Source organism: Desmodus rotundus, chromosome 9, assembly GCF_022682495.2.
Source record: "Desmodus rotundus isolate HL8 chromosome 9, HLdesRot8A.1, whole genome shotgun sequence".
Classification (NCBI taxonomy): Eukaryota; Metazoa; Chordata; class Mammalia; order Chiroptera; family Phyllostomidae; genus Desmodus; species Desmodus rotundus.
Genome location: NC_071395.1, coordinates 12,174,214 through 12,198,363, shown reverse-complemented (window position 1 = coordinate 12,198,363; position 24,150 = coordinate 12,174,214). Strand labels below are relative to the sequence as shown.

The following is a 24,150-nucleotide window of genomic DNA, read 5'->3' as shown; positions in this document are numbered from 1 at the left end:
CCCTGATGGTCTTGTGTGGGGTGGAGGGCGAGCCTGTGGACCCTTCCCAGCCTATTCACAGGGAAGCTCCGGGGGTCCCCTAACGGTAGAAATCCCAGTTCCCATCCCCTCCTCTTTTCGTAGGACCTAGCTCAAAGCACCCTAACGTCTCACAGTTGCTCATCCCTCTGCAAATCTGTCAGGAGCCATGAGGTGCCGTGTGCAGAAATACGCATATGTGAAAATATGTAACATTTCACAAGCGCTACAGCCCTCCGTAGACTGTGGGGAAATGTGACCTAGGGTAACATCTTTCGGTCTTTGGATGACAACACTCATATGGGTTATGAACACAATGCAACAAGCCACAGCCAACATGTTTTAAGTGCAGCACAGTAGGGAAGACCCTCTCAGAGTGTTTCATGATAGGGGAACTCTTGTTCCTGCTGTAAACGTGCACGTGGGTGCCGGGTCCCACTGCAGACGGCCCAGGAGCACGCTGACACCTGAGTGGCTACCACTCCCTTCCATGTGACCCAGAGAAGGACAGGAGAAACTGGGCTGCCCACAGGTGTTCTGTGCATGACAGCAGCGCCAGTGTTCTTTGAAGAACTGTCTCTCACTTGGTCGTGGGCGAGGAGTGGGAAATAGTCGTTGCTGCACGGGTAGCCTTTGTCGCAGACACAGCGCCCTCCTCTGTTCCCGTAGTTCCCACACTTCGCCTGCATGGGAATCCCCAGCAGAGCCTGTAAAACACAGATGGCCCACCGCCCCTTGGAGTTGCTCATTCACGAGGTCTCTGGTGGGACCTGAGAATTCACATCTTAACAGGCTCCCAGGAGCTGCCACTGCTGGCGGAAGGACCTCGCTTTGAGAACTGGAGCTTCATATCATAAACTAATTAAAAACACAAAATCTGAGAAACTCAGCATTGTGTCCATTGGGTCTTCCAGGGTCATAACTCATTTGTTATTTTCTGGAATAAAGGGACACACCAAAATTTAACGATTCCTCTGTATTATGAATTATTCTGAATGCTTTGTTTCCAATCTAAAAGTTCTACTCTTTGAATTGTTCTAAAACCTCAGAGCACAGGTAATAAACCTAAAAATTGAGCTACACTTAAGCTAAACAACCAGTGTGCTCCTGAGCTAAAGTATGTATGTATTTTTTTTTACTATTTTCAGTGTTTTCATCTATTTACTAACACCCTAGATATCGCAATGTTATCTATCTGGGAAAATAGCAAATGGATAGATGAGACTCGTGTCCTTGGAGAGAAGGTCTGGTAGGAGGAGCGTGCGTGAGAACCTACACATGTCAAAGGTCTCAATGACTGTCCTTCTCTTACTGAGCTCTGTGTCTCTGGGCAATGTTACGTGCCTGGGAGGAAATGCTTATTTTTCACAAATGCAGGCATCTGTGAGTGAAAATAGAACATAGACCCTTTTAGAAAAAAATTTCGTATTATCCTCTGTAAGAATATGGAAGATTGTCTATGACTTTGTGATGTTAACCAGTGGACAAGAAAATTAATTTGACTACAGTGTCTCACAATATTATCTGTTTTAGATAAAAACAAGAAAGGAGAAAAAGTAGTCTGTTGTTTAACATATGTAGTAATCAGATCAAGGCAAGTTAATTCTTTGGATGCATTTGAATTTTTTCCTATGTTTATTTGAAATTACCGATGGCAAAAAAACTAGATTAATAAAATGCTTTTTGTTATCCTTGAAAATATGATGCTGAATGCTGATTTTAAAATGCCTTTTTCCGTAAGATTTACACCTAGAGAGCACAGCCATTTATCTAAGTAAAAATAAAGGTTGGCTTGGACTAATCTTTTAATACCTCTTCAAAGGCATCGCAGCATTTCTGCCCTCTAATTCAGAAACAGGCCAGAAGATACCCAGGCCCTCAACATGTCCATTACCTGCACACGACAAAATTTCCCATAATAATAAAGTCGTCGTCCTCTGTTTCCAGCAGCCCCACAGCCTGTGTGTGTAATCTGGGTCTATCTGATCAGTTTCTGAGTCAGCAATATTTTTCCCTTCAATTTTTAAATAAATAACTCAAACCTCATTTCACCACAGTTGATCGGATTGGCCGAGCAGTCAATACAAATTTCGCCGTTAAGGTCACAAAACCTCATAACAAGATTACAAGTTACACTATATACTCCCATCCAGTATTTAATCAGGAACTTTTGATTTTTTTTAAAATCACTTAGATGTAATTAAGCTCAAAACAAAAAAAAAAAGGAAACATTTCTAAGGATCAGCCCTGGAACTTTCCGCCTTCCCCATGTCATTTTTCAATGCAGAATGGTATTGATCTTGAGCCTCAGAAACTTAAATCATAATCAAAATTCCCATGATTTTCTTTCTTAAAGGAAGAAATAATATATGGAGACATATTTGCTGCCCAGAAATCAATGCCCCCATCAGGAAGACAAAAACACACTTCAGGTATCTGCCAAGGTGCCAGGCTTAACGAGGTTACACTGTTCTCATCTGGTTTCTCATCTCAGTTCCAGGGAGGGTCAAATTTGCTTATAGCATCGATTGGCTCCCAGGCTGCATCTTTTTTTAAATGGCCAGGAAAAGAAACTATTTTTCTTTGTCTCATAGAGTTAATCATTAGCTGGGACATAGAAAAATCCATCGTGGCTCCTCCTCGTCCCTGCCAGCCTTGACTGGGTTTCGAAGGGTGACTTTGCTCTTCTCCTGGCTGGTTTGGAGATTTCCTGGGAACACGGGAAGGAGGACTCACTCAAATGCCTGATCAGAGTGGAGTGACTTGGCACATTCATACTCTGGCCAACTTTTAAACGGCATCGTTAAAACTCACTTAGTGGTCGGCTGAGAGCTGTACTCACTGCTGATTTCAAAGAGTGGATTCCCTGGAGAAAGCCATAAAGTTCACTGCCAAGTGGCAAGTAGCAGGATGCTTTCTTTTTCTAGCTCAGGGAGCCAGCCAGTGGCACACACCGTTATGTTATGACTTAGAGACTGGAGCATGTAGAAATCTACGGAGTGGGTCCAAACAAACACTCAATCTGTCGAAGTAGCTTCTTAGCAGAAGCAATGGCCTTTAACCTCTCAAATCCTACTCAAGTCTTCAGGGAATGTCGTGTCCTAACGGTCTTCACTGACAGCATTCCCTGCTGAACCGCGGTCCCCTTCACAAACAGAGTATGCACAGGGATTGCCATTTCTTCTGAATTCAACCCAGGAGGTGAGTGTCCTCTCACCTGCAAGAAAAAGGGTATCTAATTGGTTGAGGATGGCATCACATCAAGAAATATGAAAAATAATTTGCTTCTGAAATGTGAACAAAAATAACATCAGGTGAAAAGGTAACTACAAAAGCGTGTGCACATAGGATCTCAGTTGATATGTGTCTGTTTATATATGAACCATAACCATGGTCACCTTTGGAAGGGAGGGACTTGGGTGACCAATCTTCTTCTTTGTGCTTATTAATATTATCCAAGCTTTTCACAATCAGCGTCTGTTACAAGCAGAAAAAAATAATTGCTGTTATTCGGAATTTGTTATCAGAGTAGATCCTTTTATATAAAAGAATCCTGTCACTCCCAAAGACAATCCCAGTACCTTGTCCCAGTACCTCGTGTACCCAGAAGAGTGAGTGGTTTATGTCCTTTCTCCCCTCAGGTTCTCCGCAGGAGATAGCAGCCGCGCGAAGCCAGGCAGCCCTCCAGAGCATGCGGTCGTCACGGTTGATGGCACAGAATGCAAGCATGATGGGAATGGGACCCTCTCAGAACCCAGGGACAATGGCCACAGCCGCTGCCCAGTCAGAGATGGGACTGGCGCCTTACAACACCACACCGACCAGCCAGCCAGGAATGTACAGCGTGAGCCCAGGAATGGCCCATATGTTGCAGCACCCAAACCAAAGTGGCATGAGCATCACACACAACCCAGCCCAGGGGCCACGGCAGCCTGCCTCTGGGCAAGGGGTTGGGATGGTGAGCGGGTTTGGTCAGAACATGCTGGTGAACTCAGCCATGAGCCAGCAGCACCAGCAGATGAAAGGGCCGGTGGGCCAGGCCTTGCCGAGGCCCCAGGGCCCACCGCGGCTGCAGAGCATTATGGGAACGGTCCAGCAGGGAGCCCAGAGCTGGCAGCAGAGGAGCTTACAGGGGATGCCTGGGAGGACTAGTGGAGAATTAGCGTCATTCAGCAATGGCGCCAGCTACTCACTTCAAGCCGGCCAGCCAAGGCTGACCAAACAACACTTCCCACAGGGACTGAACCAGGTCATGGACGCTAACACTGGTGCAGTGAGGACCCTCAACCCGGCTGCCATGGGTCGGCAAATGATGCCACCGCTCCCGGGGCAGCAAGGGACCAGCCAGGCCAGGCCGATGGTCATGTCTGGCCTAAGCCAGGGCGTCCCCGGCATGCCCACGTTCGGCCAGCCCCCAGCCCAGCAGCAGATGCCCAGTGGCAGCTTTGCTCCAGGCGGCCAGAGCCAGCCCTATGAGCGGAACACCCCTCAGGACATGTCCTACAGCTACAGCGGCGAAGCAGCTGGGGCTTCCTTCCCTGGCCTCTCGGACAGCGCAGACCTCGTGGACTCCATCATCAAAGGTGGGCCAGGGGATGAGTGGATGCAGGAGCTCGATGAGTTGTTTGGGAACCCCTAGTCAAGCGGGGCCCCACGAGCCACAGCTCTAGTGGTGAAAGCATACCATGGGAAAACAAACAGGATGTGGACCCATCCTTGTTTTTTGTTTTTTTGACCCACGTAAACTGAGCAAAACTGCAGCGGGCTGAGAGTGGAAGATCCAGGTGCCAATTGGCAGCCCCATGAGGCCTCATTTCACCTGATTTTCACACCACAGTCAAGACAGAACACCGTGCAGATCCCTGCTGCAAGACAGGGAGACACAGCAGAGGCAGGTGGGGAAGAAAGACCTGAGCCCCTGCTAGGCACACCCTGTGGTCAATCACGTGGCCCAGCAAGAGCTGCCCCAGCCCCAACCAGCTGCTGCCCAAAGCAGGGCATCCTTCAGCCCCTCCTGGCCCAGGTGTGGAAACTGCAGCTTTGGCGACACACGAGACAAGACGGAGCCTCGGGCAGGGGAGCCCCACAGAGCCTGCTAGGTGGTTGTGCAGGCCAAGAGCACAGGTCAGAAACGTGCTGAGCTCTGACTAGAAAGATGTCAGGCTTCAAGACCTGTGACAGGATGTGGAAGGCGGGCGTGAAGAACAGCGGGATGTTGCAGGGAGACTACCCAGGATCCTACAGGCCTGTCTCCCGCCCTGCGATGGCCCTCAGGAATGTCAGAGGCATGCTGTTGGCTGCCTCACAAGGAAAGCCAAGGGAGCTAGGAGGAGGGTCTGTCCTACAGCCCTGGGGCATCCCTCTGCGGGTGACCATGGTGGCCATGGTGGCCATCGCCCCACGCAGTTGGGATGGAGCCTCCTGGGAGCCCAGTAAGACGGTGGCACATCAAGGCAGTTCCCATCCACTTCCCACACCACGGGGTGGGGAGACCCTGGTGGATGCTGCGTGCCACCCCGCATGGCTACCTTCTGCCCCACCCCTGCCTTCGTCCCTCCTTGTGTCCATCCCAGCATCCTTGCTTCTCATCATAGATGGATTCCAAGAAGAAATAAAGCTTTTGTCTCTAGGGAGCCTGGGCAGCGTCGAAATAAATGCAAGAAGAATTTAGACAATGCCTGCAATGCCAAGGCGACACTGGAGTGTTCCCTCTCTACCACGTGTGGAGCTGGGTGGAGACAGTCTCTGCCTGGAACCGAGCAGGCTGCTCCAGTGCTCAATGGTGGGTTTACACACGCCACGTCCGACACTAACAGTGTACCCAGGGAGGGCCAGCCTGGAGGTCGCCCGCTCGGGCTCCCTTTGGGGAAAACCCAGGGGTGATGCTCTAAAATCAGCCTTGCCCTTACTCACTGGGAAGACAAAGCTAAACCCCTGAGAGATGAGGCGCTGAAAAATCAATTACTCCACCTTACACATTTTGATGACAAAAAGGAGGAAGAAACGGTTCCTTCCACACGGGCAAATCAATCCACTTCAAAAGTCCTGTACAGTTGTTCTCTGTTGTGATTCACTCAACTCTCCCTGACTGAAGTCTGCCCGAGGCATCGACAAGCTCCATGGTCGTGAGGCCTCTTTTTTTTTTTTTTACAAGGACTTACCTGTATGTCCTGCCTCCCCTCCCACCATCCTGCTTCAGAGGCCATGTGGCACCATTACTGTCCTACGTGAGTGAGAGTGACGTGTGCTTTTCTCCTCCCACCCTCCCTCCATGTCCAAAAGGCTGGCTCCCTTTCGGGCAATCACAGGCAACTCGCCACACCAGAGCCCAGCCTGGGGACCGTGGGGAACTGGATGGGCTGCCCTGGGGGACGGCCCTGAGAAAGGGGGTTCAAATGGAAGGCTGAGGGCAGAGGATACAGGGGTGGCAGGTGGGCGAACACTGCCTTGACTTGCTCACCAGGTCCACAGGTTACAGATCTAGTGAGCAAGGAGCCAGAAGGAGATAGAGGTGGCCAGGCGGCCAAGAGCCCAGGAGGGGCCGCGCTCTCTCTGGAAAGAGGTGTTAGTAGGGTGACTGTGAGCACCCTGCACGGGGGAGAGGAGCTGCCAGGGAAACTCCTGAGGGGAAACAGATGAAAACCAAAAAAAGAAAAGAAAAGTAAGCAAACAAGACAGAATAGATAATTACCTTTTTCTGAAAGGTACAGGAAGTAAATATAGAAGCAACGATGAGAAGCGAGAGGTGGCTGCTGGGAGAGTGGCTCTGTTACCTTTTAAAAGCTTCCTCCAAATGCTCAGTCCTGGGACCAACTAAATAGAGAGGTAGATTTTAATAACGTTGTTTTGTTTTGTTTTTACTACGGTGCTGATGTATATGTAATGTCTAAAGAAGTTATTTGTAAATAAGTTTTTACAATACGGCAGATATCACTGGGTCTACTATCTGTAAAAAATATATACATATAAATATATATATACTGTTTGTTTAAAATAGAGTATTTTTATTTCATTCCTTAACTCATCATCACAGCAGTGGTATTGCACTTCAGATGACATCTAATTACTAATTTGTACTGTATGACCTATGGCAACTTGCTCCATTTTATTCAGATTTTTCTAGTTTTCTCTTTTTACTTTGTACATTGAGCATTGCTTATTTCCTTTTAAGAAATGTACAGAACTCTTAAATGTAGAAATGAAGTGATGTTGACATACTACTTTTAAAGAAAAAAAAAACAAATAAAAGATTGTTATCTGAGTCAACCCAAAGTCTAGTTTATTGTTGGACTGTCACTGGATCCCCAACCTTAATTAAGCACATATATTATGCCTGGGTTTTAATTGATTCACTGCGGTTCTGATCTCAAAGTTTTGGTATCATTATTTAATAAACATTTATGTAGCGGTAGAGGGCAATCCATCATTCACAGCCTTTTTAATTCAACCACACAACTAAAATGTTCTCAATTTGCACGAGGGGATGTGGCAGAGGGGACAGAGGAAGCCAACTTTGAAAGGAAGGGACTGAAGTCCGGCTGTGCATTCAGCACCGTAGCAATTCATACCCACCTGGTTCATTCAGAAGACTTGGGAAAATGACAGTAAAATGTTAATTTTAAAAAAGGTAAGAAAACTAAAGGAATATACTGGGGCAGGGGGAGTAACAAAGAGGTTTCAGCTCCCCTGGAGAGGACCCTATCCACACACACACACACACACACACACACACGAGCCTCACTTCTTCCAGCCTCACTGGGCCGGGGCCTGGCTTAGCCTGCATCCAGCCACAAAGAGTTAAAGTGCTTAGACAGGCCCCTCTTCCCTGGTGCAGGAGGGTGAGAGACCCTTCCCCTGCAGGATCCAGCAGTGGCCGGGACTTTGCCTGAAGTTGCCCTTTGCTGGGCTTCTTGCCCTTCTCTGCCCTGTCTCTGCCACTCCCTTTCTGTTTCCCATCCTGGGAGCTCGTTGTGAACCATTCCCACACATGTGACTCCACCCCTTTGCTTCGAGAAGACCTGACCTAAGGCCCCTTTATGAGAGTCAAAAATTGATCCAAAACAATGGCGATGTGTAATACATACAAACCAAGAGAGCACGGACTTAACCGTGGAAGAGGAGGCCAGTCCCACCCACGGTGGACCACAGTTCCACACTGGCTGGCAAATCACACCCTGTGACACTGGGTAGCATGAGGTCAAAACTGAACTGAATCGGGGTGAGGTGCGGGGAGGCTGACAGCAGAAACACAAGCATGCAGCTCTGAGAAGGGCTGAATGTCCCGAATGATTAAAACCACACCTTTGATTTACGCGAAAATGTGTTCTGCACCAGACAAATGGAATACGTGTCTCCCTTAAAGTGATTTTTTTAATATGTAACCGTAGTGACCTTTATAAAAATCCCAGTGCCCTAAGTGGGTGGTGAGGGAAGACGAAGGGAGGGCATAACCTCTATCCAGGAAGTCAGCGGGCATCTTCTCACCCAGTGAGAAAGATGTAGTTTGTTCCTGAAAACTAAGGAACATTCAGAAGCACTGGATGAGCCATTTCAGCCATTTCTGACCAGTCTTTTCCAGAAACAATGGAGGGAAATAAAGGTGAAGAACAAATAACCTGACACTTCCCCTTACAAATGACTTTGTTGGGGAGGAAAAAAACACCACCCACCTCCAAGCCTGCAAAGAAAAGTGGGGAGGAAAAAAACCTGTGGTACAACCAGTCCTCTATCTTTCTGTTTTCTTTTTCATTTGTCCCTCTTCTTTTCTCATTAGTTTTCTCCTCTAATCTCTTTTCCTTTTGGTTTTAAGTTCTAAGGACATTAGATTTCCATTCTGGCGGTTTCTGGACCAGCTACCACTGACACGGGTCTCGTTTCATGCAGCAGGTGGAGGTAATCACAGCAGCATCCACACATGTGGGGCTCACGTGCCCCTGCCTCGCCCAGGATGGTGGCTGGGCCAGGACTGACCAGTGCTGTGGCTCCATGGATCCCTCAGCTCCCATATCAAGCACACAGCCTTCAGAGCTACCTGCTTACAGGATTTAGCTTGGCTTCACTTTTTAAGCATTTTGTAATGAGCATTTTCAAGAAAAAATTATAAACACAGAAAATAAATACACTTAGGAACTCAAAAATTGTCAACACTTTGCCAGATCACATGCTTAGTTTACGGAACCATTTTCAAAGTGCTCCACCCTCTAGCCAGTTCAGCTGCCACCTCTCAGCTCGCAGCTCCAAAGAGTTAGGACGTTCCATCCCCAGGCCTCACTGCCTGGGATCCCACCTAAGGTAACTAATATTCATTCCCTGAGAGCACCTCCCTCGCACTCCGAATGCAAATCGTCCCAATTGCCTCCCCGCTGTCTCCCATAGCTGTGTTATTCTAACCAGGATGTGACCGAGGATCCTGTATCACCATTTGGTTTCCATGCCTCTTTTAAGACTCTTTTAAGGCAGAAAAGGTCCTCTCCACCCCTTTTTCATACCATTGACTTCTGGAAGCAATAAACCTGATTTCTAAAAATAAAATCAGCCAATTTACTAATAGGCAAAAGATACATTTGTAACTGTCAGAGAGATCAGAAATTCCCATCTCTGCAGCCAGTGTGTTTGCTCCCTGTAGTCAAATCTGTAGGAATTAAAATGATGAAGAGGTTGCCTTGGTGACAATAGAATTAGAACAAAGGAAGTAAATTCTGGAGTTCAGATGTCTGAAGACACCAAGCTCAGTATCGTGGTACACCCAGCTTCCCTTTGCATGCGTTCAACCGAACCCTGTGTGTGTTTATAATCTAAACAGTTTCCATTTAGATGCAAAACAGAAGTTGTTTAAAAATCCCCAAATGTAAGATTTGAACAGTTGCCTTTTCCCCGACTTCTGAAGGCTATGATTATGTAGTAATTGTGCTCTGGGGTCAACATTTATACTCCCTCTCTTCCTTGTCTTCAGCGTATAAAACAATTAAAAATGTCGCAAGTCACCATAACTGATCAGAATGCCAAAACATAGAAAGACCACAGAATCAGCTCATTTGAAAGCATTAGCCCCATTTTATCTGCGAGGACACTGAGGCAGGACCACAGCAGAGCCAGGACAGGACTGAGCCAGGGGGCGTGGCCTGCCCCTGGAGCCCGCCCTCTGTGCTGCTTCGCTTCCTCGGAGGAGGTGTTTGCCAGGGAGCCTGACTGCAGAAGAGGGGCAACAGGGCTTGTATCCAGGTAGCCCTGTTCCCAGACCAAAACGTTCTCAGCGTGCTTTGGGACATTTAGTACTAGTATTTGGCGTGCAAGAGGTTGCCATTGTCTTCTCCCCTCCTATTCTGGAAGCACTGGTGGTTTCAGTGCCCTCATTTCTTTTTCTGTTATCCCCAGCTTGAACCCACAAAAAAAGGGAAGACCCAATAAACAAACAGTTCTTGTAGATATCCACATGAGATTCAAGGCGTCCAAGTTTCTTTGGAAAAAGGGACATTCCCCTGATGTGAGGTTATATGCTCATAATTCCATTTCCCTAAGGTCCCTGAGTTCTGTGAGGTGGACTTATTCCCATTTTAGAGATGAGGGAAGTGAAGGCCATTTGCAACTGTGCCAGCCAGTGGCTGTACATAGGATCACAACAGCCACTGGCCCAAGACCCACGTGAGACAGGAAGTGCATCCGAACCCAGCCCAGGTCCTCCAGTTGTGACCATGACCCACCCCTTCCCCTGCCAGGGCAAGCACAGGTCTCTGAATGGTTCCTTGAAAATAATATATCTTTTTTAATTTTTTTTTATGAAGTTCATTTTCACAGCCAGATTCATTTTGTGCGATTAGTTGGTAACTCTCTTCTCTGGCTAATCTAGCTGTTGCTTTCCTGCCATCAACCAAGGGGGCTCAGCAGCCTATCAGCATCTATCTGGAACCTTCCACGGAGAGAGCAAAAGTGTCAGAGGCAGGCGATGGCCACAGAAAGCCTTACACACGGGTCAGGTGGCTCACTTCCCACGGGACAGTCAGGCTCAGCCCACATTCACTGATGATCCCGCTATACCCTCTCAGTGCAAACTTCAGTTCTTAAACAGGAAATCTACTCTCTAAAGGGTGTACTTCTGCCCTGGCTGGTGTGGCTCAGTGGACTGAGCACCTGTCTGTGAACTGAAAGGTCATTGGTTCGATTCCCAGCCCAGGAACAAGCCTGGGTTATAGGCCAGGTCCCCCTAGGGGGCATGTGAGAAGCAGCCAATCAATGTTTCTCTCCTTCTCTTTTTCCCTCCCTTTCCCTCTGTCTAAAAAAAACAAATAAATAAAATCTTTAAAGGATGTTCTTCTACAAATCCATTTCAAGAAAAACAAAATAAATACTTTTAGTTTGTTTTAATGGAACAAGTGATACTATATAACCTCCAGCGTGAAAATACCTTCTGCAAGCATTTGAGCAAAGGGGGGTGGAGGGGCAGAATCAGAAGTGCCTCAGTTTCTGGGCGATATTGAGGTCCAGGTACTCATCCAGAAAGCTGTCTGCAATCCCCAAGGTGCCGAGGACGGTCAGCAAGGCCAAAATCCCCAGGCTCAACCGGAAGCCAGTGATCCTGCAGAGCAGAGATGAGGGAGGGACATGACGAGCAGCGGTGAAGCTGGGGCATCCTGGGGTCGCTGCTCATGGTTGACACTGCCCAGAATGTCCATGTTTTTGCCATTTGAAAATTTTGGTTCATCACATAAATCAAAGAGGATGCCCAGTCACAAAGGTCAATTATCTCCTTTGACCCTTCAAAGGATTTAAAGCTGGGCAGGATTATTTCCTTGGTAACTCTTTGGACAGAGTGCAAAATTTCTGCAGGGATTGAAAGTGTGATGGTCAAAGAGTGCACACTCAGTGCACACTTTTATACTGGAACTTCCCTGTCTCAAGCCTAATTGTGTACGGGCTTCGGGGAGATGGTGGCCTCACACCACAAAGGTCACCTTTGCAATCACAGCCATCGGTGCTGTTAACACTCTCGGGAACAGGAAACTAATTCAGACTCCATCTGCTACTTTTCACCCAAACATCAACTCATGGGTTCTCCTTACCTTTTTTTAGCAGCTTCTGAATATCCCCAGAAATACTGGTAACGGGCATATATGTATACCAGACCCAGACAAGAAGCAAAAACTATAGGAAAAAAATAGAGAAGATACAGAATGTGAGGGCAGTCTCCCGAAATGTGGTGTGAAGACTGAGGAAAAGCTTACAAAACGTACGTCTGACAAAGACCTGTGTCCAGAACCCACAGAGAACCCTGGTGGCCGTTCAGTAGAAAAACAAGTTAATTTTTTCATTGGGCAAAATATTCAATAGAGAATTCACACAGGAAGATAAACAAATGTACCAATAAGCACATGAAAATTTTTTTCCACATTATTCAACATCATTTAATACCAGCAAAGTGTGATTAAAACGACGAGATGAAGCCGGTGCACACCAGAATGTGTCAGACATAAAAAGACTGACCATGCAAATGTCGGTAATGTTGGAATCCTCATCCATTGTGGGTGGGAAAGCAAAACAGCACAGCCACTTGGGGAAAAGGTCTGGTAGTTTCTTATAAAACCAAACATACTTTTGACCCAGCAGCTTCATTCCTAGGTATTTACCCGAGAGAAATGAAAGCTCTGTAAAAATGAATGCCTTTAAAAAGACTTGTACAGAACATCCATTGCAGACATTATTCATAATAACCCCAAACTGGAAATGGCCCCAGAAGCATATTGACAGGAGACTGGGTAACCGAACTGTGGTAACCGTGCAATGGAATAGCACTCGGCACTGAAAAGAAACATGGGGAATTGCAAAAACGTGTTGCTGAGGGAATGGAGCATTACCCAAGAGCACATACGGTATGATTCCAATGATGGAAAGTTCCAGAATGGGCAAAGCTAAACTAGGATGAAAACAATCAGAGCAGCATCTGCTTCTGAGAGGAGTTGACGGGGAAGGACACAGGGAACTGTTCCAGGGGGGCCGCCAAGTTCTCTAACTTGATAGGGATTCGAGTCCCACAGGTGTAGACACTTGTCAAAATTCATTGACTCATACACTTAAGATGTTTGGATTTCTTTAAAAATAAGTTTTGCCTAAAAGTAATATAGAGCATAGTGTGATGTTCTGCCATCCCGTCCAATGGAAAAATGTCAAAACTCCCCCATGTGAGGAGCCCTCTCTCATCCTCGGCTCCGCACAGGTGCAAACATTTTCTTTAGTTTCTACTACCTGCCAGGTGTTATTCTAGGGATTGGAGTTAGCAGGGGAGTAGATACAAGCTCCCTGCATTTGTGGAGTTTATCAGCAAAGACAGACAACAAACAAAGAGAAACGTGAGAAGAAAATGACAGGCTGGAAGGCATGGTGGAAGAGATGAGGGAGGGGACAGCGGAAGTGGGGGAGGCGCCTTTGGTTTTCCATTCTGAGGGGACAGCATTAGCGTTGGGGCCTGAAGGGCAGCAAGGAGGGCTCCCCCACCGTCCCCCCCACCCCCACCAAGCAAGGTGTCCGAGGGAGTGGAGCAATGTGGAGCATGCTACAGGGTAAAACTCCCCCTCCAATGAGTGACTCCCAGAAAGCCAGTGGGAACTGTCCAGGGGACAGTTAATAGGCAACTGACTTTGGATGAGAAAGAAACAAGAGAAACTTACGACAGGAAGACACCTGAGAAGGCCTTCCCTGACAGGCAGTGAGATCCAAAGGCAGAGACTGAGTCTCATTATCAAAAGGCACTTTTCTTCTCAGTGGTTAATGTGGCCTCACCTGACAAGCACGAGGCCTTCATCCGTGCCCTCAAGGGACAAAAATGTGAGTTGGGATAAAGTTAAGTCTCTCTCCAAAGGACATTTGATCTGAAATTCCTCAGTTGACAGTGAAAATTACAAGAAGAAGATGATAGGGCTGCCTTTGAAAGCAGCAGGATTTGGGTCTATTTAAGTCTTAGCAAGCTCAGGGCAAACCCAAACGAGGCAGAGTTATTGGGAAGCAAAAGGGATTGAATTTCTCCAGCTAAGGCAGCTGGTGCTGGTCTGACCTCCAAGGGCTGGGCAGAGCTGGGGTAAAGCCCTCAGCTGGCCCAGGATACCCCAGTCAAAGAGAAAGTACGCATTTGTAGGGTTGTTAACGTACAAAACAACAGCACTACATCCTTGGGAACTCTCAATAAAAGGTTCATGGGTTGTTGGGTCAAATTCCAATAGAAAAAAAATTATGCTGTAGAAGATTGTTAATTAAACTCCTTCCTGAAGGGAAAAAAAAAATCCAATAGACCCTTCTCTGTACTTGGAAGCTAATTTTCTCCTACACTGGTGACTGTGAAGTTGGACAAATTACTTAACCTCTCTGTACTTCAGTTTCTTTATCTGGAAAGCAGGAATTAATTATAGAACCTACCTCACAGGAATGTTTTTAATCCTGTAAATCCTATATATGAGATAATATGTGTATAAAACTTAAGAGTACCTGGCACATAGTAAGTGCTCAGTAAACATTAGCTATAATAATAGGGTGCGTTGTTAATCCTATGTTCTGTTCCTATAGATACACTAGAATTTAGAATATTAGATTTGAAGGCAAACATATAGTTTGTTTCAACTTTTTAAAAAATTATTGAGGCTTCTGGTCAAGATGGCAGCGTAGGCAGACATGGCTCACCTCTTCACACAACCACATCAAAATTACAACTAAAATGTAGAACAACCATCACTCAGGAAAGTCAGAAGTCAAGTTGAATGGAAGTCTGACAACTACGGGATTTAAGAAACCACATCCATGCAGACTGGTGGGAGGGGTGCGGATGCACAGCAGGTTGCTCCCACACCCACATGGATAAAACTTTGGGAGGGATATCTTGGGCGCGAGGAGTCCCAGACCCACACCAGGCCCCCAGCCCAGGATTCCAGTGCCAGGAAGATAAGTCCCCATAACTTCTGGCTGCAAAAACCAGCAGGGATTGAGTTGGTGGAGGAGGATTCTGCAGTCCTAAGCAGTTCCTCTTGGGGAACCCACACACGGACTCACCTACTTAGACTCACTCCCTCCGAGCTCCAGCACTGGGGCGGCAGCTTGAAGGCCACCAGTGGCAAATAGACTGCAGCGTCTGGCGTCCGAGTGAGCAGTAGTCATTGTCCTTTCTCCGAGCCCTCCTCCCCACAGAGCTGGTAGTCTGGAGCCATATCAGAGGCTCCATCAACCTGGCGAACACTGTGTGACTGACCTTGAAGACCCACCAAGGCTCCTCCCCACCCAATTTACAGGCCCAGCCAAGCTGCTGTTCCATAGCAATGGCTGGTTTTGGCTCCCAAATCCTACCAAACAAGCAACAGCTGGCTTCAGTGAGCCCTAGCAGCAGCCAGATTGGAGTCACAGCTTGGCCTCACCTGGGAATCTCCAAGCCCAGCACAAGTAACAGCCATCTCAGATTGCTTTACAGCTCAGGCAGGGTGCCCTGGGCAGAACACAGGTGGGCGCTACCCTTGGCCTGTGCCACCTGGGAAACCCTAGGGCCAGCATACCCAGTGGACAGCTACAGACCAAACTGGAGCACCACTACCCTGCCCCTGCACAGCTGATCCTCCACAGAGGGTGGAAGTAGGTGGTAAGTGATCACAGCCAGCCCTTGCAGCTGACTGACCTGGGTAAATCCCTCCCATTGGTCTGCCAACAACCACCAAGAATCAACTAAAACATGAAGGTGTACTCAGCCCACACAAAGGGCTCACCTCGAGGTGATTGGGGAGGCTGTGCCACTGGACCCTACGGACACCTACTACATTAGGCCACACTACCAAGACACGGAGTCAAAGCAGCTCTACCTAATACAGAGAAACAAACACAGGGAGGCTTCCAAAATGAGGAGACAAAGAAACATGGCCCAAATGAAAGAATGAATCAAAACTCCAGACAAAGAGCTAAATGAAATGGAGATAAGCAATCTCTCAGAAGCAGAGTTCAAAACACTGTTTATAAGGATGCTCAAGGAATTTAGTGAGGACCTCAGCAGCATAAAAAAGACCCAGTCAGAAATGAAGGATACACTAACTTAAATAAAGAACAATTTACAGGGAAACAACAGTAGACTGGATGAAGCCGAGAACCAAATCAATGATTTGGAACATAAGGAAGGAAAAACCACCGTGTAGAACAACAAGAATCCAAAAAAAATGAGGATAGTATAAACAGCCTCTGGAACAACTTTAAGAAGTCCAACATTCACCTCATAGGGGTGCCAGAAGGACAAGAGAAAGAGCAAGAAATTGGAAATCTACCTGAAAAAAATAGTGAAAGAAAACTTCCCTAATTTGGTGAAGGAAATAGACGTGCAAGTCCAGGAAGCGCAGAAAGTCTCAGTTATGACCGATGCAAAGAGGCCCACTCCAAGACACATCATTTATATTAAAAGGCCAAAGGTTAAAGATAAAGAGAGTGTCTTAAAAGCAAGAGAAAAGAAGTTAGTTACTGGATTGCCAGATGGGAGGAGGTATGGGGAATGGGTGAAGAGGTGAGGGGATTAAGAAGTACAAATAGGTAGTTACAGAAGAGCCAGGGGGATATAAAGTACAGTATAGGAAACACAGTAGCCAAAGAACTTACATGCATGACCCATGGGCATGAACAATGGTTGGGGGGATTGCCTGAGGGAGTGTGGGACGCTGGGTGGTGGTCAGTGGTCACAGCCAGTCCACAATCAATAAAAGATAATTTTAAAAAATCAGCGAGTTAAATTAGAATGAAGCAAAGTTAGACTCTCTGCAGCACGGTGCTCTTCGATGAACAGAGACATTGCTTCTTTTGTTCAAAACAATTTCCGAGGTTCACAGATGTGTGGTTGCGTGTGTACTCCTAACCACGAGCTCTGAGAACCATGGTCTTCGTTGGCACCGAGTCGACTGGGTTTTTAAATTACCTTGGTTGAAATACCATCCAGCCATCCACAGTGTAAGTAAGAATATGGGGTAAAACTCCACACAGTTTTGTCTGCAGGAAAAAAATAAAGACACAAGTTACTTTATGAGAAAACCCTATTCCAAAGTATTGAGTTTTACTCTAGAAGTAAGATGTCCATTCTTTTTTTACAAAAACAATGTAAGAACTTACAGAAAGAGCTTAAAAGATCCTTATATATAAAATGAGTCTTTTGAGGTGCAACCCAAACACTGTTCACACCTCAGGGCAGGGCCAGGGACCACTGTCCCACGGGTAAGTTTCCGGAAGTAGAACTGAATCAGAGCTCTTTTCCCAAAGAAAGACCAAGGGGCAGTCATCATTCTCAGCCTAAAAAGTATTCGGTATCTTATCTAAAGAACCCAGAAAAATAACTCAAATCATATTGAATGGATTTCTTCCCCCAATTCCCTCGTAGCCATCGCCTTCCACTTAAGTCACTCAGCACATTAAATGGTCTTTACATAATTTCCCTGAAAGCTCTCGAAGTAAATGAATGAGCACATTTCATTCGCATTTAACAGAGGATGAACGTTTTAAGGCCCCGGTCAGAGGTGTATGGGACAGGATGCTGGAGGTGGACGGACTCACCACGCAGCCCCTCTCTCATCCAGGAGGTCCTCGCCCTTTGTAACTCAGTGGGTAGGGGCATCCTGTGCTCTCAGCTCATGTGCCAGATGGGCACGTGTGAAAACCGTGGAGGGCAGTTTACTGTCTCTCTCCTTGCACTTTTTTGTACTTATACAAAATTCGGTGACCCCCATTTCTATAATCCTAGTATGGCAGAATATTTGAAAAAGTACCATCTATGTAGATTTTCCTTTTCTCTGTAGTTTTTAGATAGGCAATAAGGTCACTAATTTTAATTTCTAAATTTCAGAAGTAGAATTCAAAGATGACTAGAAAAACCTAGCGAACGGCAAAAACCTTACAGAACTACACTAGCGCAAGAAGAAGGCAATATTACTAGAGAGTACTCAGATTTGTGGCGACTGGGTTTACTTGGGCCTCGTGGCAGGTTAATTCTGGAACAGGAACTGAACAATTTAGCACGAAGCAAAGAAGGGTACATTAACAAAAACTAAGGAAGAGACGATTCCGCTCTTACTCGGAACCATGAACGAAACCCTTGTTAGAATACTACGCATACTTCTAGGCTCCAGGCTTAGAAATAAAATGAAAAATTTTAGTCTAAAAATAATGACCGAAATTTTAATGATTGGAGAAAGGCAGCTAAAGAACTAGTACTAACTAGTCTCAAAATATAGACAATGAAAGACACTTAATCATGGTTCTCAAGTATATGAAGAGTGAGGTCAACAGCTACTCCTCACTTCCAGTGGATACAACCAGAGGAAATGTATTTAAATTGCAGCAAGATCAATTTATAACTTGGGTCTACTTTTCAGATTTATAAAAAGCTTTTAATCTAAAGGGATCGAGGTGCTCCAGTTAGACTAGATAGAAGTTTCTAAGCCAAACAATATCATAAAGGAATGACCCTTACTGAAATTACAGTTGCTATTTTCACAATTAAAAAAAAAAGATATTCTGGCAAAAGTATTCTGCAAAACTCTAGAGAGAATTATCTCAAGGGCCCTCCCCGTAGGAAAGGAAGAGGAATTGAATGGGGACTTTGCAGAAGGGGCCCTGGGCTGGTAACTTGGGCTAGTTAGGCTTTGTAAAAACAAAGTGACCAAAAACGTAAGGAACACAGGTTTAATAACAGCTTTCTCATCCTTACAGTTTTCCGATCTGAGGCTCCTGGGCAGAGGATAGTACCAAGCCACCTCTGTTTTGGAACGGAGAGGAGGCAATAAAGACAGAAAACTGACAGCGTAACTGATTCAGCTTGAGGATGCCAAACTCACAGAGGGGTCTTGGAGCAAACTGCCCTGCTCAGAGACAGGGCAGTCCTTCCAAAGACCCAGCCTCCTTGTAAATGCAGCCTCCAAATCTGTAATAAAGGCGGGTAGACACTTGAGGCACTGGGACCTCAAGCTTCAAGCACCCTGAGTAGGGTTCTGGCCAGGAAGAGTGGTTATCTCTTCTCTATACATCTCTCCCACCTCCATCAGAAGTGTGTGAATTAACATATGTAAAGAAAGGACCAATGGGGATAGACAGCAGGGTGGGGATTGTCTGTGGGAGTGGGGGGTGGGCAGGGCAGGCGAGAGCAATGGGGGAAAATTGGGGCACTGTAACTGAACAACAACAATAATAAACAAACAAACAAATGAATAAATAAATTAAAAGTGTGAGCGTGTGGCCGGCCCAGACCCCTGACTGGTAGAAGAGGCATTACTCACTGTGCACGAAATACTCTCTCAAACTCGGGGGACCCATAGACTGCCGGGGGCGTGACTTTGTATTTTAATCTTGCTTTTCCTACCTGCACAGCAAAATAACCTGCGAGTAAAGGGGACTTAATGTTAACAATCTGACACATTATTATTCATTAATAAAATGCATATTTAAACAACAATTAGATACCACTACATACCTATTAAAATGTCTAAAATTAAAGAGACAGGTCATGCCAACTTAAAACGACAGACAAGTGAGGAGAGAGGAGCAACTGGGACTCTTACCCACTGCTGGTGGGAATGTAAAGCGGCACAATTACTTACCAAACCCCTTGGAAGGGGTGTTCAGCCAGGCACCCATAGACTACAGGATTTGGCCCTTCCACTCTCAGGTATGTCCTTACAAAGATTTGTACATGGGTGTTCACGGCAGCTTTATTTATAATTGCCTCAAATTAGGAACAACTCTGATGGTTAATTTTATGTCTCAACTAAGCTAAACCCCAGTGCTCAGTTGTTTGGTTACTCATCAGTGTAGGTGCCTCTGTGAAGGTATTTGTTAGATGCGATTAACATTTGCATCAGGAGGCTTTGAGTAAAGCAGATTACACTCCTTCCTGTGGGTGGGCCTCATCCAATCAGTTGAAGGCATTACGAGAAAAGAATGAGGTCCTCAAAGAGGAAGGAGTTCTGCCTCCACACTGCCTTCAGACTCAAAGACAGCAAATCATCTCCTGCTGGAATCTCCAGCCTTGCAGCCCACCCTGCAAATGACAGACTTGCCAGCCCCCACAATTGCATGAACCGATTTCTTAAAATAAATACGGAGCAAGTGTGTGTGTGGATATACACCAAGTCTGCACTTTGTTTCTCTGGAGAACCCTGGCTGACACCAATGTCTGTCAAGAAGAGAGTGGATAACAAATGGTGGCATCTGTGTGTATAAATTCAATAGGATACACTCAACAGTAAAAGGAGTGAGCTATTGCTACAGGGAACGACATGGATGGATCTCAAAATAACAATGCTGAGTGGAAGAAGCAACACCAAGTAAAAGGCTAACACTATATAATTCCATTCATATTAAATTCTCAAAAATGCAAGTGAGCCGATAGTGACAGGGAGCAGATCACTGGCTGCCTGGAGCTGAGGAGGGCCAGAAGTGGGACAGGGGTGAGGGGGGCACAGGGCGGGGGTGGGGGGCATTCCAAGAAAACTGCGGATGATGGCTCCCTGCCCGACTCAGTTTCCTTATTATAAATGATTATGACTTAGCTCTTCATTTGCTGCCTGGAAGGTGCAGTAGATTCTCAAGCGCCCACGCTTCTTATGGCTGATTCTGGGAGCCTCACTCCATTTCAGTAGTTCTCAGTTCCTGCCCCGCGTCCCTCTGTTTACCCCATAATTAAGTTCTGGGGTCTATTATGGTCCTTCGGATTGTTTCTTCCAGTTTCAATTTCTTACCAGTTCTCCGCAATGATATTCTGGTCTCCCTTATTTCAGTTTTCAGTATCTGTTTTCTACTTGCTAATGTTTTAACAAGGGTTTCCTTTTCCACACCCAGCTTGTAGGTTCGGTTGCTCATCGTTAGGGAGTCAGGGGTGGTGTGTTTCCTCCCGAAGCATGATGCTCTCTTTCCTTTCCAACAAGAGGTGGGTCAACAGTGGCCCTGGTTTAGGAGGGGCTCTCACACCAGGCCACTTCCCTTCCCCTTGACCCCCCTTTGCTACTAAGAAACTGTTGTGTGGGGTTTAAAAGCTGGAGCTGAACGTCTCAGGGTGTAAAGGGTCACTACTGAAGTTATTCCCATTCAGACTACAGTCACATCACTGAAGCCTGAGACAGCAGAGGGAAGACAAGGAAACCGGGAGCCCCGACAGGTGTGGCTCAGTTTGCTGGGCGTCGTCCTGCAAAGCCAACAGGTGCCAGTTGGTTCCCAGTCAGGGCACCTGCCTGGGTTGAAGTTTCAGTCCCCAGTCAGGGCGTGTACAAGAGGCAACAGATCGATGTCTCTCCCCTTCTCTTTTTCCCTCCCTTCCCCTCTCTCTAAAAATAAATAAATAAAATCTTCAGAAGAAAGCCTTTCAAGGCAGCATAAGTCTGAAGAGGCCAGTGGCTCATGGGAGCCAAAAAGGAGATCTGTCCACCGAGGGGGCGATTGGGCCTAGGCCGTTCGGCTCTCACCGTTGCTGCGATGTGTGCTCCAAGATTATGCTTTAGCAATGGTGCAAGAACCTGCAGATTCGGAGGGAGGCTGGGAGAAGCGGAGGCTTTGCAAGTCTTCCTCCAGGCTGCGCATTGCACATGGCCAGCCCTGCCTTGGGTACGGCAACAGTTCATAGAGAAATAGTGCGTTTGCTAAGGTTTGTCCCCCCAAACATTGGGATGCGGCAATAGTTTACAGAGAAATGCTTCATAGCTGATGTTGCACAGTGCCGGCCACCCGCCACCCCCAGCCCCAGGAAAGAGGATGCAGTGGGGCCAGTGAAGCCTCAAAGGGTGGAAGCCCCTCTTTGTTCTCTCAGCTCAGGTGCCTCAGCGAGACCATAGCTCCCGCTGGGACAATAGGATGAGGACGGAAAGGCTATTTCACCCCTTTTACTGGAGAGCTTCAATTTTATTTTCCTTCTTATGAGTTGATGACCATGACTTGAGAATTGTCTCCTTTTGCTTTGCCTGTCTTGCTTCTCTCCCTAGCTTTCTCCAGAGGGTCACGTCTGCTAGGGATGGTGAGGGAGACCCTGCTCCCTGCTCCCCTCCCCCAGGTGCAGCTCCACCCGGGACCACTCTCCTCCAGCAGAATTCCTTCCTGCAGGGAAGCAGCAAGGATGGGGCTGACCCCACGGGAGTGGCTACCCTGGGCCAGGCACGCTGGTGGGCATTTTCCCTGCCCAGTGTCCTGTTTCACCCTTTCTGATAAGGACACTGAAGGGCATAGGATCCTGGCCAGGGACGCCCGACGGGTAAGTGAATGAACCGGACAGATTCAAGATTATCTTTAAAACCTGAGCTGCTCCCACCGTGACCCATGGTACTCTGACTCCATAACCCCCAGACTCCTGTAGAAGCAGCAAATTCTGGGTCTTAGTGCCAACTAGTGGGTTTTGCCATGTACAATGCACACCCACATTTCTGTGCGCATTATACACGGGATTATTATACCCATGGTATGTAATCATTACACCCATGTATAACGCACATCTTTATTTTTCCCTCAAAAATGTGGGCAAAATGGTGCGCATTATACACAGCAAAATACAGTCCTTTCTCTCTCTCTCTCTCTCTCTCTCCCCCCTCCCCCCTTCATCAAACATTCCATGTCCACCCCCAATCACCACTGGCCCAGCCTCCCCTCCGGTCTGCCCACTCTCACCCGTGTCACCCCGCCAGCTGCTCGATCACAGTTCACACCGTCCCTAGCCCCCACCAGCCACAGAAGCCTCCCCAGGAGGATGGCACAGGCTCTGCCAGCCAGGTGCACCCGGGGCCCGGCCCCTGTGCTCTCTGCGGCACAGAGACTAGGGGTCCCGCAGGTGGCTGTGCTTCCGTGGGGTCGGTCATAAACACCCTGCTCTACTCCGGAAATGGCTGGGACTCAAACCTCAAATCGTGTGTCTTAAGGTGTGATATTTTCATAAACCCACGAACAGACTGGCTGGGCAAGACACTGGGGATGGGTGCAGGCTGGACTCTGCCCTCCGCGGCGAGGCCTCCGTGCAGTGCACGCCCCTGCCCGCTTCGGGGCACAAACACACGTGGAGAGAGGAGGAAATGTGTGCACTTGGTGTGAAGTCTTGCCCACCCGCGCTCGGACTCTCTTCCCTGTTTCGCAGGGAACACACCACAAACTAAGCAAACGTGTCCCCGTGGAGAAAAAGCCCTCTGTTTCCATAGCCAGGCACCCGAGATATGGAATAATCCTGGTGGGAAGGGGCTTTAAAATTCAGAATTCGGTACTTAATCCAAAGCTCATATTTCTGCGGAGATTTTTTTTTAACCTGAGAATCATACCTGCCTGAAGCAGTTTATTTAAGACAACGCATTAATTAAAAGATCAGAGTTTTAGAAAGCACAGCCAGAGTTCACAGGCAGGCACAACGTTACCTTTGGAACACTTGTAATTAATGTTTAGAGTCCACTCCCCCCAGGTTAGCACACTCCTAATGCTCACTGAGCCAGGCTGAGAGTTGGAACCACAGGTGGGAATTAACACCCGCAATGGTCCAACTCTCTGCCGGTCCCCAGGGAAGAAGGGAGGTGCCGACGACCCTGAGCAGACCACAGTCCTCCTGTCTTCCGAGCACACAGGGCCACTAGCAAGTAAGCATGAAACCCCAATGCCGGCCCTCCCTTCCCTCGGCCACACGCGCGCGTGCACACACTGCCCCGACTCCTACCTTGCTGACAGACGGAGAGGACAGACACAGCAGCCAGCAAGATCGAATTCTCAGCCATCTTTCCCAGGGAGCCTTCTGCTTCACGGAACTAGTTGCAGAAATAAGAGGAAGATAACACAGGCACTTTCGCGGCCTTTCTTATAAGGCAAGCAAAGCCAGCGAAGGAAGAAAAAAAAAAAAACAGATGATCCCAGCGGCCGAGTGACCTTCGCTCTGGAACAGGAACAGGGAACAGGAATCAGGAGAGCAGGCAGGTCTGGGGCTGCCAGTCACAGCTCTTCCTCTGGCGGGGGAGTAGCTTCTTGAGCAAGGCTTGCCCACCCGCCCCCCTCCTGCCCTCCCCCGCTGCCCAATTCGCCTCCAGCAAAAGCACTCGCAGTAAAAGTTTCCCCTCCCGCCCCCTTCCCCACAGCTCCAAGGCCTCGCTGAGACCTTTCTCACCTCCTGTGTATGGAAAAATAAAAGATAGAAAAGCATTT

At 47.4% G+C, this 24,150-nt stretch overlaps 2 protein-coding genes across 4 annotated transcripts in view; one reads left to right on the top strand and one right to left on the bottom strand.

Annotated features, from left to right (window-relative positions):
- MAML3 (mastermind like transcriptional coactivator 3) overlaps positions 1–7,284 on the top strand; it is a 363,464-nt gene extending 356,180 nt beyond the window's left edge. For both annotated transcript variants that reach the window (XM_045202491.2, XM_024568820.3), the window contains exon 5: positions 3,660–7,284. In XM_045202491.2, the coding sequence (XP_045058426.2) occupies positions 3,660–4,657 (998 nt within the window). In that variant the 3' untranslated portion in view covers positions 4,658–7,284. The remainder of the gene's footprint in view (positions 1–3,659) is intronic.
- On the bottom strand, positions 1,306–23,876 carry MGST2 (microsomal glutathione S-transferase 2). Of its 2 annotated transcripts, XM_053911636.2 has the most exons (6): positions 23,672–23,876; positions 19,278–19,377; positions 16,931–17,001; positions 12,075–12,156; positions 11,420–11,590; positions 1,306–3,235 (listed from the first exon to the last, which is right to left on the bottom strand). In XM_053911636.2, exons 1-5 carry the CDS (start codon positions 23,727–23,729, stop codon positions 11,461–11,463), a joined length of 441 nt encoding a protein of 146 aa, XP_053767611.1. In that variant the 5' UTR covers positions 23,730–23,876; the 3' UTR covers positions 1,306–3,235; positions 11,420–11,460. The 2 variants fall into 2 exon arrangements, with proteins under 2 accessions (XP_053767611.1, XP_024424676.2); XM_024568908.4 differs by lacking the exon at positions 1,306–3,235 and having other exon boundaries at positions 11,361–11,590; positions 23,672–23,874.
- Between the last annotated feature and the right edge of the window lie 274 nt (positions 23,877–24,150).

What these genes read in the sequence shown, in the direction of transcription:
- MGST2 (XM_053911636.2), bottom strand. Translation starts at nt 23,729, where the DNA reads ATGGCTGAGAATTCGATCTTGCTGGCTGCTGTGTCTGTCCTCTCCGTC. An exon ending in CCTCTCCGTCTGTCAGCAAG is followed by an intron (nt 19,378 to 23,671) that starts GTAGGAGTCGGG and finishes CTTTACTCGCAG; the next exon opens with GTTATTTTGCTGTGCAGGTA. An exon ending in TCAGAAGCTGCTAAAAAAAG is followed by an intron (nt 11,591 to 12,074) that starts GTAAGGAGAACC and finishes TCTGCTCTGCAG; the next exon opens with GATCACTGGCTTCCGGTTGA.